At 35.8% G+C, this 13832-nt stretch overlaps 1 protein-coding gene across 1 annotated transcript in view; it reads right to left on the reverse strand.

Moving 5' to 3' along the window:
* Positions 1 to 2420: 2420 nt before the first annotated feature.
* The window catches only part of LOC149528208 (Dihydrolipoamide succinyltransferase), a 34000-nt gene continuing 22588 nt past the window's right edge, over positions 2421 to 13832 (reverse strand). The window contains exons 12-13 of the mRNA XM_089808981.1: positions 3253 to 3447; positions 2421 to 3121 (exon numbers count right to left, since the gene is read on the reverse strand). Coding sequence (XP_089665107.1) covers positions 2930 to 3121; positions 3253 to 3447 — 387 coding nt within the window. The 3' untranslated portion in view covers positions 2421 to 2929. The remainder of the gene's footprint in view (positions 3122 to 3252; positions 3448 to 13832) is intronic.

Here is a 13832-nt window from a genome sequence, read left to right on the forward strand (position 1 = left end):
ACATAGAGGAACACATAGTATGGGGGAGAAATATGCTATGATGGAGATCTACTCTCTATTTACTTACAAAGATCAATTTTGAAAAATCTCAAAAATATAGTGTACTCTACCGAGCTAGTATCACATGGTGATGAATACAAGGTATTTAGTTTTGGGCTAATAACTGTTTTTGTCACTAATGCCAAAGGGGGAGATTGTTGACATATCAGTCAAATTTGTTATTAGTGACACACACTTATTCAGATTTTGTATAGCTACCAAACTCATTGAAAAATTTATAGGATTTGCCATGTAATTTAGTAACCACCAAGTTCTACAATTTCTACCAAGTCTTTTGGACTAATCCCAGTGGTTACTGAGCAGATTCAGTCAAAGTGAAGTCCAACAATTCAAACCATGCATTTCAGTGTATACCAAGTTTATCACTGGTTATTGAGCATTGCAGTATCTACCGAGTTAGTAGTTCATGTGATGTGAAGCCAATGATTAACCAAGCATTGCAATATCTACCGAGTTAGCAGTTCATGTGATGTGAAGCCAATGTTAACTAAGCATTATAGTATCTATCGATTTCGCAATTCATGTGATGCAAAGCCAATGTTGACCAAGCTACTTTATGGTAACCAAGTGATTCAGTGTTTTCCAAGTTGCACAATATCTACCGAGTCACCAGTGCATACTGAGTTCGAGACTACTTGAAAGTGATCAGTATGGAGTGAGCTTCTACATCTACCGAGAGCATGACAATGTCGAGCATTGACAGTGGATGTCGAGTATCAAAACCTCACCAAGTTAGTCTTCAGAACCCGAGTATCTTCTATCTAGGCAGTTTAAGCCATTGCATTTGAATGATGTTACAAATCTCATTTGTTATTTTGTTTTCAAGCCATTGCATGACTCTGTGTTCTAACCATTGCATGATTTTGTGTTCTAATTTCAATTCCAATTTGAGGAACCAAAGGCATAAAAATCTACCTTCCCACTCATCTTCCAAATGAAACAAATGGTACAAGTAAAATCCCAAAAATAGGAATGAAGGTTTCCAAAACCTTGATTTGGCTAAATCGAGATTTGTAGAAATTTCAATTTCTACAATTCCATGAACCAAACGGACCCTCAGTGTATTACCCTACTTCTAAAACCTACAACCAAAATTGTAGCTTAAAAACCAATAAATATAGAGCTACATAGGTCATTCATTAATAATCCACTAAGCACTGATTGGATCTAGGTACATCTTATGGGAGAAGCATTAACAATACCTTCTTGTCTCAAACAATTTATCCAAAGTTTACCCCACAGTCAAGCCTAATAAATGTGCATTATGATTCATTACAGAGCTTCATAATTCATTTATCTTCGTGTATATGGCACACTATAATACAACAAGTGTTATTTGGACCAGTCGTGGTTATAACTATTGATCATAAACCACAATACAGAATGAGTCAATGAAGCTTGACTCAATACTAAACCATTCGATCTCAATAAGTTATCACATGATTTGATACACTACAAGAGCACCATTTACATGAAAATCATTTGCAATTATAGTGTGACAAGAGCTCATGTGGGATGAACACAAGAGCATTGGAACAAACTTTGTATATGATGAAGATTAGGTTCATTCCCTTTGTTTGTCTCTTTTCCAAGACCTCCTTTAGAGAGTTGGAAATCAAGTTTGTTGTGCTAGCAAGGGCCATTGTGGAAATGTGGCCAATGTGAAGGTGATGGCCTTAACCTATTGGTAGACATCTCCATGTTGAGTAACTAAGAGAAAGCCATGAGCAATGAAAGCAGCAAGCTTGTGAGGTGTTTATTGAGGGTGGCAACCAGCATTGTAAACAACACCAAGTTCACAGGTAGATAGTCTCATGTCCAATCACTATTCTGTAGCATCGTGTCAAAATACATGATAATGCAACAAATTCTTAGGAGCTTTTGCCTCTCATCGCAAAATCCCTAGCAGACTAGGTCTACATGAAAGGTAAAACAATTGCATAATGAAGACAAGCTTGAAAAGTTATAGAGCACACAACCTGTACGTATTTGGGGCAGGATAAATGTCTATTTATCCATTCGTATTTAAAACACAATGTAACAACATACCATAATCGAACAACATACATAGGCAGAACAAAAAATACTGCTATAATTCCAAACCTAAACCCAATCACTACTAAAATTATGGCCCAGGAGGAACAAAGTACTATACCTAGCCATATATTACTAGTGCTTGGATTAACTATTACTCCATAAAAAAAATGTCATGTCAATATTATAACAGTTCATTTGATGACACAAAGAAGCACCAAAAATATTGACTTAATATACAAGCTATCAACATTTTTATCCCTATATTTGAAAAATAGTGTGTTTTTAACACTTCAAAAACAATCTTCTAATAAAAATACCTACAATGAAACTTTTAGCCTTTTGGCAAATGCTTATTCTATAATTAATGTTCAGTTCATTAACATGGCACCCACAAGAGCACAGCAAAACCGCAAACATGGATTGCCCAGCTACTGGGTCCTCTCCCCAAGGGTGTTGCTAATACTGTGGGGAATATACTCGATTGTTCATATATTTATTTGTAGTAAACATAGCTCAAAATAAAATCTGGCCATTTTTCAACAGACCTTGATAAGGAAAACCACAAAAATAGCTACCAATATTAAAAGATACCTTATGCCTAGAAGAATCAACTAAAGCTAAAATTTTATCTCAGCATCCACATGTTCCTGAATATGTAGATCACAGCAATAGTGTACATTTATATCACAGTGATAGTGCCATCAACAATCATGCAAGAGACTCGTCAACCAAAATAAAAATTGACCTCATGAGTTTATTAAAAACAAATTTTACCATTCCTCCTTTGTGCATGATTTTGGAAAATTTTGTTTGATAAGAGCCTTCGTTCACATTAGACGTCAAGCAGAAGCCTGCGTGGATCCTCTACTACATCCTTGATACGTCGAAGAAAGTAGACAGCTTCTCTACCATCAATGAGCCTATGATCGTATGTAAGTGCAATGTACATCATAGGTCGTGCAACAATGTTGCCACCCACACAAACCGGACGATTTTGGATGGAATGCATGCCCAAAATTGCAGACTGCGAGCAAAGGACCATTAAGAAAATTAGTAAATTTCTTACTATAGTAATCCAAAATCCAAGAAAATTAAAGTGAATATTAGACAAGGAGAGCCATATAGCTAAAGAAATGCAGGAAAAAGAATAAATACCTGGGGAGGGTTAATAATGGGAGTGCTCAAGAGGCTGCCGTACACACCACCATTAGATATTGTGAAAGTACCTCCAGCCATTTCATCAATTGATATGGACCCAATATTTGCTTTCTTGGCAAGTGCACTCATTGTTTTTTCTATTTCTGCAAAATTCAATTTATCTGCATTGCGTATCACTGGTACAACAAGTCCCTACAGGAGAGACCCACCAAACACAATAACATGTCACTCCAAACATTTCTAAAGGGAATTTATTTCATAGTACAGACAAATAGAGCAGGCAAAATCTGTGGCACGGCATGAAAGGTAGAAATTTTCATGAAGACAACAGATGTTTTGGTCCCATTGAAGAAAATAAATCTGATTACAGCTCTTGTTTGATGTATTTATCCGTGTGTATTAAAGAATTTGTGTTTTATACTCGCTCCATTTTTTTACATTCACATCCTATTACGAACCAAATTCAAACATTTAGATATGTTTTGTGTCTTACGGAACAGTCTCATTTATTATAAACACCACCATTTATTCAAACATTTAGATGTGTATTATGTCTAGTTTGTTGTCAAAGATCATTGATTAAAGTTTTAGTGGATATATGTCAAAGAACATTGATTAAAGTTTTAGTGGCTTGTTCTGAAGTTGTTGTATTCTTGAAGGTTATTGACACTATGAATAATAAAAACTTGTGACTACATATTTCAGATACTGGAGGAAGCAATTCTTGAAGTAGGGGTTGCAAATGTAGTTCATGTGGTAACTGATAGTGCAACAAATTGTGTGGGAGTTGCGAAGTTGATTGTAGAGAAGTACCCACAAATTTAGTGGAGTCTATGTGCAGCTCCTTGTTTGGATCTTTTGCTTCATGACTCGGCTAAATTCCCCTGGATACATGAAGCAATTCATAGAAGAAGAGCAGTTGCAAATTTCATACGAAATCATCGTACAAGCAACATGCATCTAGAGAGTTGTTGAGGCCTTGTGCTACAAGATTTGCTTCATTTTATATCACTTTGAAAAGAGTGGTTGAAGAGAAAGCAGCTTTAAGATCTGTAATTTATTCCAATATGTGGGAAAATTCAACACTCTCAAAAAGTGCTAAGGGGAAGATCATAGAGAAAATTGTTTTAAATAATAGCTTTTGGGAAAGTGAGGCAGAAGTCTTAAATATATGTGGTCCAATTGTCAACATGCTTTGCATGGTTGATGGTGACACTCCTTGCCTTCAAATGCTTTATGAATGTATGGACCATTGCAAGGAAGCTATTCAAAGAGCACTAAATAATGTGGAAGCAGAGTGCATAGAGATATGGGAGACTGTTGATTCAAGATGGAAAATGATGCACTCCTTTACATGCAGCAGCTTGCTATTTGGAGCCAAAACTATTTCACATTGATAGACAAGATGATGCTGAAATTATGGCAGGGTTCTATGAAGCCATTAGTAGATTTGAACCAGATCTAACAATTGCATCTCTAATTAGAGAACAAAGTTGGAAATACAAAAAAGCGAAAGGGATGTTTGGAATAGGAGCAGCCAAATTTGATATGACATGAGATGAGGTACCTAATTATAGATGGTGGATGAGCTATGGGGCAGAAACTCTTGAACTTCAGCAATTTGCCATTTGAATTTTGAGTCAAGAATTAAGTTCAACTTGTGAGAGAAATTGAAGTTGCTTTGACCACATCCATTACAAAAAGAGGAACAAGTTGTTCTCTGGAAAGTTAGGAGATCTAGTCAATGTTTGCAGCAATTTAAAATTGCTTATGAACAAATCAACAAATGAGTCATCTTCTTCACAACAACAGACTTTAGAAGACATAGCAGTACCAGACGCAGATGAGACTGACTTTTTGATGAGGAATTGGGAGTGATACTATTAATGATGCTACACCATCTGAGCCAAATGCTCTTGATGACTTAGAGCTTTCTTGAATTTATGAAGTCTTGACTTTTGATTGTACATTCGCAATAAAAACATATCTTTGCAATTGTGATTTCACATGTTTCTTATGTTTTATACTTTATAAATGTGTCATCAAGCTTATAAAGTTGTGAGATCTATTTCGCAATTTTAACTATTTTGATCATTTATGAGATATATTACATACATCTAGAAAATAACTAAAATTATATAAGGCGAACTTAATTTGAATTTTTCCCCGAATTTTCTCTTTCTGAACTTCATTCGAATTTTATAGTTGCCAAACTCGAATTCGAATTTGAACCTTGTGATGTAGCTGGTACAACAAGTCCCTACAAGAGAGACCCACCAAACACAATAACATGTCACTCCAAATATTTCTAAAGGGAATTTATTTCATAATACATAAAAATAGAGCAGGCAAAACCTGTGGCACAGCATGAAAGGTACAAATTTCCATGATGACAACAGATGTTTTGGTCCCATTGAAGAAAATAGATCTTATTACAGCTCTTGTTTGATGTATTTATCCTTATGAATTAATAAATTTGTGTTTTATACTCACTCCATTTGTTTACATTCAAATCCTATAACAAATCAAATTCAAATATTCAGATATGTTTTCTGTCTTAAGGAAGTCTTATTTGTTATAAACACCACCATTTATTCAAACGTTTAGATGTGTTTTATGTCTAGTTTGTTGTTATCCAGATCTACTGTCTTAAGGAACAGTCTCATAAAGTAAATATTAGTGCAGCTTTCAATATCTTTCTCAACATGATTCCAGACCTCAATTGGAATCACCATGATACAGTTACCTCCTGGTAGAACTAATAAGCTTTGGAGTTCCAATTTCAACTTTGTGAGGTCTCAAATTTTGCATCAAAAGTTGGAAATTTAAATGATCCCCATTTTGTAGCATATAACTGATATTTCAGCCCCAAAATAAATAGTATCATGCCTTTTGATTTTAATTATCGAGAGTACTGCAAGTACTCTGTGCAAATCATGCTACTGTACATTGGCTAAACATCAGCAATTTCATGTCACAATATTCCCTTCAACAAACACTTCAACCAAGAGGCATTGCACATGTGAGGCTTCTACGAAGATTGTTCCACACACATCCATGCAAGCATCAATCAATCATGCAATCTAGCGCAATACAGCCATGTGAACTCTTTAATCACACAGCAGTTTCTGGCTGTATGCCATTTCAGGACTATGTAAATCTTCTTCTCCAACACAACCTGCACATGGACCCCACATGCAGCTGCACCAATAAAATACAATTTGGGATCCTTTTTATCAAACTTCTCAATGAGTTTGTAGGTCAAATTGTCAGGTGGTGATCAGATTATCACCAAAGTAACTAGGCCAATTACAAACACTCGTGCTATGCCATCCAAGTGCAAAGTGGCAAACATAACTGCCTCATCCTATGACATAGGCCTAAGCACCAATAAATTATCAAACTTTTGAACCAATGTTTTAACCATGCATTTTTCACTCTCATTAAAGTAGGATATAGCAACCTTACCCAAGACCTGCTAAAAAACCCTCTGTACTGCTGGTCATCTCCCTTCAACCATACCACCTCCCCTTTTCTTCCTCTGATTCAAATAGGGCATTCAAAGATATGTGATTTAAGCTTTTAATCTCCTCAGAAAGAGAACGTCATACTTTGCATAGACATGTCTCACCTCATCAACCAATGGAAGTTGAATCTTCGTGAACAACTTGTACTTCCTCTTTGTATGTGAAAGAAGGTTGTACAGGTCTGGGAACAAGCCCTAAGACATTCATTTTTTCTTTGTTGGCTCATTAATGTAATGTCCCATTATTGGACCTTGCCTTATTTATCCTAAAATTTCCTAGTTGGAATCTGGATTGATATGATTTTTATCATCCATTTTTACCTTATCATCCATTCTTACCTTATTACTAATCCAGCTTAATGGCAAAAGGAGCAGGAGTTATTCAAGTTGCGTAGATACCAACTTGCAATATTTTCCCTCAAAGTTTACAGATCCAAGCCCTTTAGCCTTTCTTGGAACTATGTCCACAAGGCACTCGAGGTCATTGATTCCTGCCCTATCTTGGGACTAAAAGATTCATTGCTTGGATTTATACAAACCCCTCCTTGGTAACATTACAACTTCCCTTCTATAAGTCAAATAGTAATAGGATTTGGATATAGTTTCTGTATATGCTTACTAATATTTATTTAAATATAATCATTTATATATTTAAATATAGTCATCAGTCATTAATCATGGTTCCAGGCTGCAGCATGTACCTGATTTAGTATTGAATGAATTCGACAGTATAATCTCTATTGCTGTGCCTACTGCTAACAGTACTCAAATCACAACCTCACTTTTCTTCTGCTTTTCCTCTTGTATTTAATTCTCTTGCTGTTGATCATCCCCCTTATAATGTTTATCAATCTACTTTGAAATCATATGGCAAGAATTGGATGATGTGCATCTCTTCATTGCATCTTCATTAGTCTTAACTAATGACTTAACTTCATGAATTGACCAGATTGTCCTTAGTAAATCAACTCAACCAACAATTGCAAGTAGAGACCAGGCCAAGTTTGATGAGCATAATTATGAAGTCATTATGCTCATAAAATTATCTATCACAGATCAGATGCTTCCACAAGTTCCCTTGGGCCAGAATTCAGCAGAGATTTGGAATCATCTGAAATCTTTGTAAGAAAAGTTAGATAAAGGTAGGGCCTTCTGTCTTAAATATATGATGTTCTTAATCATGATAGATGTGAAAATGTCTTTGCAACATCATTTGATGAAAACTGAAGGCATTCATGATCAACCGGAGGCCATTGGTCACAAGATGATAGAAGATATCATTGTCATCACACAGAAAAGATTACCACAATTCTATGAGCATTTCATTGAGGCTCTGAACATCACATCTACCAAAGCTGACTTCAAGTTCAATCATTTGTGAAACAAACTCTTGCAGTAGGACAAATAAAAGAAGCAGTTTGGTAGAAGCAGTGATTCAGAATGTGTAGAACAGGCTTCTACAGCCAAGGACAAAGGCACAGCCAAGTCAGCTCGGCAAAAAGGACAAGGAAAATCTGATGATTCTTCAAAGAATCCAGAATCTATCACGTCACTACTGTGGAAAACTTGGTCATACAAAGAACTCCTGCAAAAAAGCATTTGGCTGATCAAAAATCCAACTAGACAAGGTCAAAAATGCAAAAAGCATTTGGCTCATGGTTCAAAGCATTCAAGAGAGAATTTTGCTTTCTATATATACATTCATGACCAAATGACCAACAAATCATGCAACATCTACTGCATGGTATACTGACCTAGGAGTGTCTCAGCAATTTGCAAACAAGAGGAATTGGTTCACATAGTATAAGGCTTCCTCTGATTCAGTAATCTTTGGTGGTGTTGAAGAGTAAATGGTTGTCAACATAGGCAATGTTCAGATAACCTTGAGAGTGGTGAATCCTGTTTTCTTGATGTATGCTATGTTCTAGGCATGAAGCTAAATTTTTACTCAGTCTGATTGTGCGCCACTATCCCAAATTGGACATCATCTTCAATACACATAAGTGTCATATTGTTGACAAGGAGTCCATGAAATCCATTACGGTTGCCATCAAAAAACACAGGTTGCATCAGCTAGTTAATATTGGAGAACTTTTGGAGAGCTTTAGGATCATGAATTGCCTGCAAGGATTCCATCTTCTATTAGTACTCTTTGGCATCAGCGTTGTGGACATCTTGATCTATCTTATCCCCCTCAATTGGCTCGAGAAAATATGGTAGAAGGCTTTGCTGAGATACAGCAGCAGATACAAAGTGTTTGTGGAGCGCATACATCAGGGAAGAAGGAAAAAACTCTATTTTTGAAAAGACGGGTTTGGAAAGCATCAAAGGTCCTTCAATTGATTAATGCATATGTTTGTGGACCAATGAATAATGCATGGTTACCTGCTACTAGGTTTCCTCTTTTGTTTGTTGAATATTTCAGTACAAAAATGAGGGTGTTTTTCCTCAAGGCAAAATCAGATGAGTGATAAATTTTAGAAGTTGAAAGAGTCAGGATGTCCAATCATCACTCTTTGGCTTGACAATGGGGGTGAGCTTTGTTCCAATGAATTCACTAACTTTTATTCAAAGCACAGAATTAAACGTCAATTCACCACAGCCCTCAACTGTGGCGTAGTTGAGAGGAAGAATCATAGTATTAAGAAAATTGCCCATTCTATGTTGTTGAACAAAAATTTCCCAAGATATTTTGGTTGAGGCCAGTTTGCAATGCATCTTCTTGATAGGGCTCTGACACTGGCCATCAAAAAGACGACCTCAAGGGAAACATGGTCAAGAAAGAATCAACGAATCAGCAAAATAAAGGTTTTTTGCTGTACTGCATATGTTTGTATTCTAGACTCCATGAACCAAACTTGACTCTAAAAGTCAAGAGTTAATACTTACAAGGTACGGTACAAGGACAATCATAAAGCCTACCGGGTAATTGATATGGACAATAATAGCCTACCATTCAGTAAGGGATGTAGTCATTGATGGAGGTGGACCTTTTCATCTCTCTTCTCCCGCCAACAGTTCTGAAGACCTGCCTTTGAAGGATCTGGATTTGGGTGTTAATCTCTCCTTTTCCTCATCTAAAGGAGGTAATTCTGACGATGATTCCAAACTTGTGGAATCAACTAGACAAGTAACACTACCAGAAGATTTTCCTCAAGACAGCCTGAATCAGCATCTAGAAGATATAGTACAAGGCAGGCCAAGCCATGATGACCATGCTGATTTGTATGGTGTTTCTGCAATGTGTCCTAAGCAGTGTTTCTGCTGATGATGAACTGGTTGAGGGTTGTTCATCCAGAGGTTAGAGTAAATAGAAAACAATAAACTTTGCTCTTACTGGTTAACACCTAAGTTTTGTAAACCCCAGATCTATTTAGAAGCAAAAGTTAAGCCGAAATGGGAAATAACTATGGCATCCAAACAATAAAGTCTTCTGGAAAAGAAGATGGGTTGTTTCAAATATTCCACAAGGGAAGAAACCAATTGGCTGCAAATGGGTGTGTATATAAAGTCAAGTAAACAACACAGTTGGTGGCTAAGGGACTCTCACAGAGTTAAGGAATAGACAATGGGAAGACCTTTGCTCCTACAACAAAGATGAGCACCATTCAGCTTTTCTAGTCATGACAGCTTAGTTTGGCTAGAAAATCCATCAAATGAAGTGAAGAATGCCTCCTCAATGAAGATTTGGCAGAAAATGTGTACATGACACAATCTCAAGGTTTTCAAGTTGCAAGAAAAGAGCATCAAGTATGGAGACTAACAAAGGTTCTTTATTGACTGAAACAAGCACATAAGGCATAATGCATAAAGATTAGTACATATTTCAATGAACAAGGGTTCCAAAGAAGCATATGTCAAACGCATAGGTAATTGTATCATTCTTCTTCTCATTTATGTGGATGATAGTATCATTATAGGTAGTGGGGCACATTTCCTTGAGCAAATCATAAATGACAAACTTAGCCTTCTCATTATTGCTCGGGTATCAAGGTTAGGCAGACAGGTGAAGGCATTATTATTTCTCAATCTAAATATGCTAGAAGTTTGCTAGACAAGTCCAGAATGACAAATTGCAAAATCTTGTCTACACCTATAGAATAAGGGCTGAAACTTACAGTGAAATCAGACTCAAAGATGATCAATAAGTCAATTTTCAAGAAACTAATAGGCAGCCTTATCTACCTTATAAACAGCCATTAGACCTGGTTTAAGTTATATTGTCAGTTACAATTCTCATTTCATGGGAATCCCAAAGGCAGCACACGAGGTTGCAGCCTAAGTTGTCAAATCAAGTAGGATGTCAGTATTACAAAGTAATTGGTAAAATACTTGCTTGATATTAACAGTGATGAAGAGATCAATTTATACAAGAGACTTAACGATGTTTCCCTAGGAAACAATCGTAAAGAATAGAAACATTCTATTTTAGAAGCAAGAAACTAAAGATTAGAAACTTTCTAATATATATAGAAGAATACAATAGATAAGCATTAGATACTAAACAAAAATAATAGAAACTATCTATTATAGTAATACCCTCCCTTAATGTTTAATCTATCCAGAGCACGAAGCTGTCAAAGGCATAAAAGACAGATTATGTTTTCTCAATGTGCTCCGCATTGTTTGTTGTGGGTTGTGAACCAAATTGCTTAGATAGGGTAGTGAAGTGCTTTCGACAGTCAACCTTCATATGCCCATACTTGTGGCAATAGTTGCATTGAATGTTCTTTTTTTTGGAGCCTTCTGAAGCTGGAGTAGCGGACCTCTACTAAGAAGATTGTTGTGAATGGGACTTGCCCTTATCCTTCTAAAAGGATTCAACAACAAAAGCTTACTCAGTGGAGGTGGACCTAGAATTGCTACCGAACTATTGTTTCCACCAATCCTACTGAAGCAGAAGTGTGCAAAGATATGTAAACTTTACATCAACACCAGTCGAAGTGATGTTGAGAGTCTTGATAAAATGCTCGTAAGTCTTGGCCAAACTTTTGAGGGTTATCACCACAATGTCCTCTTCCTCCATCTTGCGTCCAATGGAAAACATCTGATCACTCATTTCCTGAATCCGATTCAAATGTTCCTAGAGCGATTTCCACTCGTCCATAATAATAGAAAATAGGGTGTTTTTGAGAAAGAAGGCCCTGCTTTTGTCTGATGTCTCATGAAGTTTCTTCAAATGCTCCCATATCTCAGCAACTATTTTGCTGGATGGAATCTGAAGGAGTTGATCATCAGCTACGGATAATTTGAAAAGCATCATCACCTCCCAATTATTTAGATCCCATGTATTTTGATTAGTACCAAGTGCAGTCGGACAATGTATGACACCCATAACAATCTAATCGATATCGCAATATTCAAAGATTGTTAGTATCTTCTTTTGCCATGTGCTATAATTCCGACCATTGAATTTTGAATTGCCCTCAAGCAAAATATTTGTTAGAGATGCCATAGCATGTTTTTTAGTGAAAAAGTGTGAAAATCTGCGAAGGAACATACTTTGAGGCAAAAAAAATAAGACCCAAAAAAACGAAGAGGTACCCAAAAGAGAGCTCCAAAACCTAAAATGAATATGCTATTGAATTTTGGATCCACTAGCTCAAAAATTGAGTCACCCAAAAAAAATGAACAAAAACCCACTTGAGATCTCGAAAAACCCACCAAGAATCTGTAAAAAAAATCATTCCTGTATAGAAAATAGGGTTGACCAAAAACGGCCTTGGCTGCAAAAAAAACCCTCAAAATAGCAAAATGTGTAGAAAAAACACATTTTTTGGGTGCAAAATGACCATAAAACAAGCTAAAATGGACCATTGTTTTTGCAAGAAAAAATAACCACGAACAGGGTGCAAAACGCATGAAAAGTGGGCACGAAAGTTGTTGACGAAGAACACCTTTACATGTAGCATACAGCATAGAAAATAATTTTGAAAATAAAAGGCAAATGATTTCGACCATGAAATTATAATTTTTTTGGAAAAAATTTGAGTATTGGCTCTAATACCATATTACAAAGTAATTAGTAAAATACTTGCTTGATATTAACAATGATCAAGAGATCAATTTATACAAGAGACTAAACAATGTTTCTTTAGAAACAATCATAAATAATAGAAATATTCTATTTTAGAAATAGGAAGCTAAATATTATAAACCTTCTAACATATACAGAGGAGCATACAATAGATAGCCATTAGATACTAAACAAAGATAATAGAATCTATCTATTATAATAATAGTTAGTACAACAACAAAAATCGAGGATTGGGCACATCTGGGTACGTCTATACAAAAAACATAAAATATATACATATTTGCCTACAAGAAACAAGAATTAAAAATGGATCATTTATAATATTAATCATTACAAACATAATTTAATAAATTAATATTATAATAAAACAATGTGTATATATTATATAATATTAGCATGTAATGGTTTGAATCAATAACATATTAATAATTAGCAGTGAAACATCTTGGAAAGGAAAGGAGACGTGTCATTCATCATTCATCAAAGCTTTATCAGTGATTGTTCCATCAACTGTCCATAACCTGAAATTATCTGTGCAGCTGATTACGCTCAACAAATTTAAGTACGGTGAAGTTGATTGTTTTATGCCACCCTTATAAATCATCATATTTTTCTAAGAAGAAAATCTAGAAAACGTGTAAGAACTCAACGCATGAGAAACAACATCCACCAAACTCATTACCACTGTTTGTGGATTTATCTATCCATATTGTAAATCTGCTTGTGTAACTTTTGATGTACTAAGATGATCACAGGGCTCATCTTGAACACCAATTCTTGGTTTTGTTTGAGAATCCATGTGTCTATGCAAGTTCTCCCTTCCTTGTGCGGCTATCATCTTCGCATACTTAGCTTTATCCATCCACACTTTGCAATGCAAAAGAGTTTTCCATACATGTTCACTATGACCCACAATTTTCCTTGGCTCCTCATTCAGTACCATTGATTCTTCCTGAATTTCTTCAATCTCTTCATTTTGACGACCTGAAACCTATGTTGGATGTGATAACAATT

Source organism: Cupressus sempervirens, chromosome 11 (assembly GCF_028749045.1).
Source record: "Cupressus sempervirens isolate cs-2001-9-10 chromosome 11, ASM2874904v1, whole genome shotgun sequence".
In the NCBI taxonomy this organism is placed as follows: Eukaryota; Viridiplantae; Streptophyta; class Pinopsida; order Cupressales; family Cupressaceae; genus Cupressus; species Cupressus sempervirens.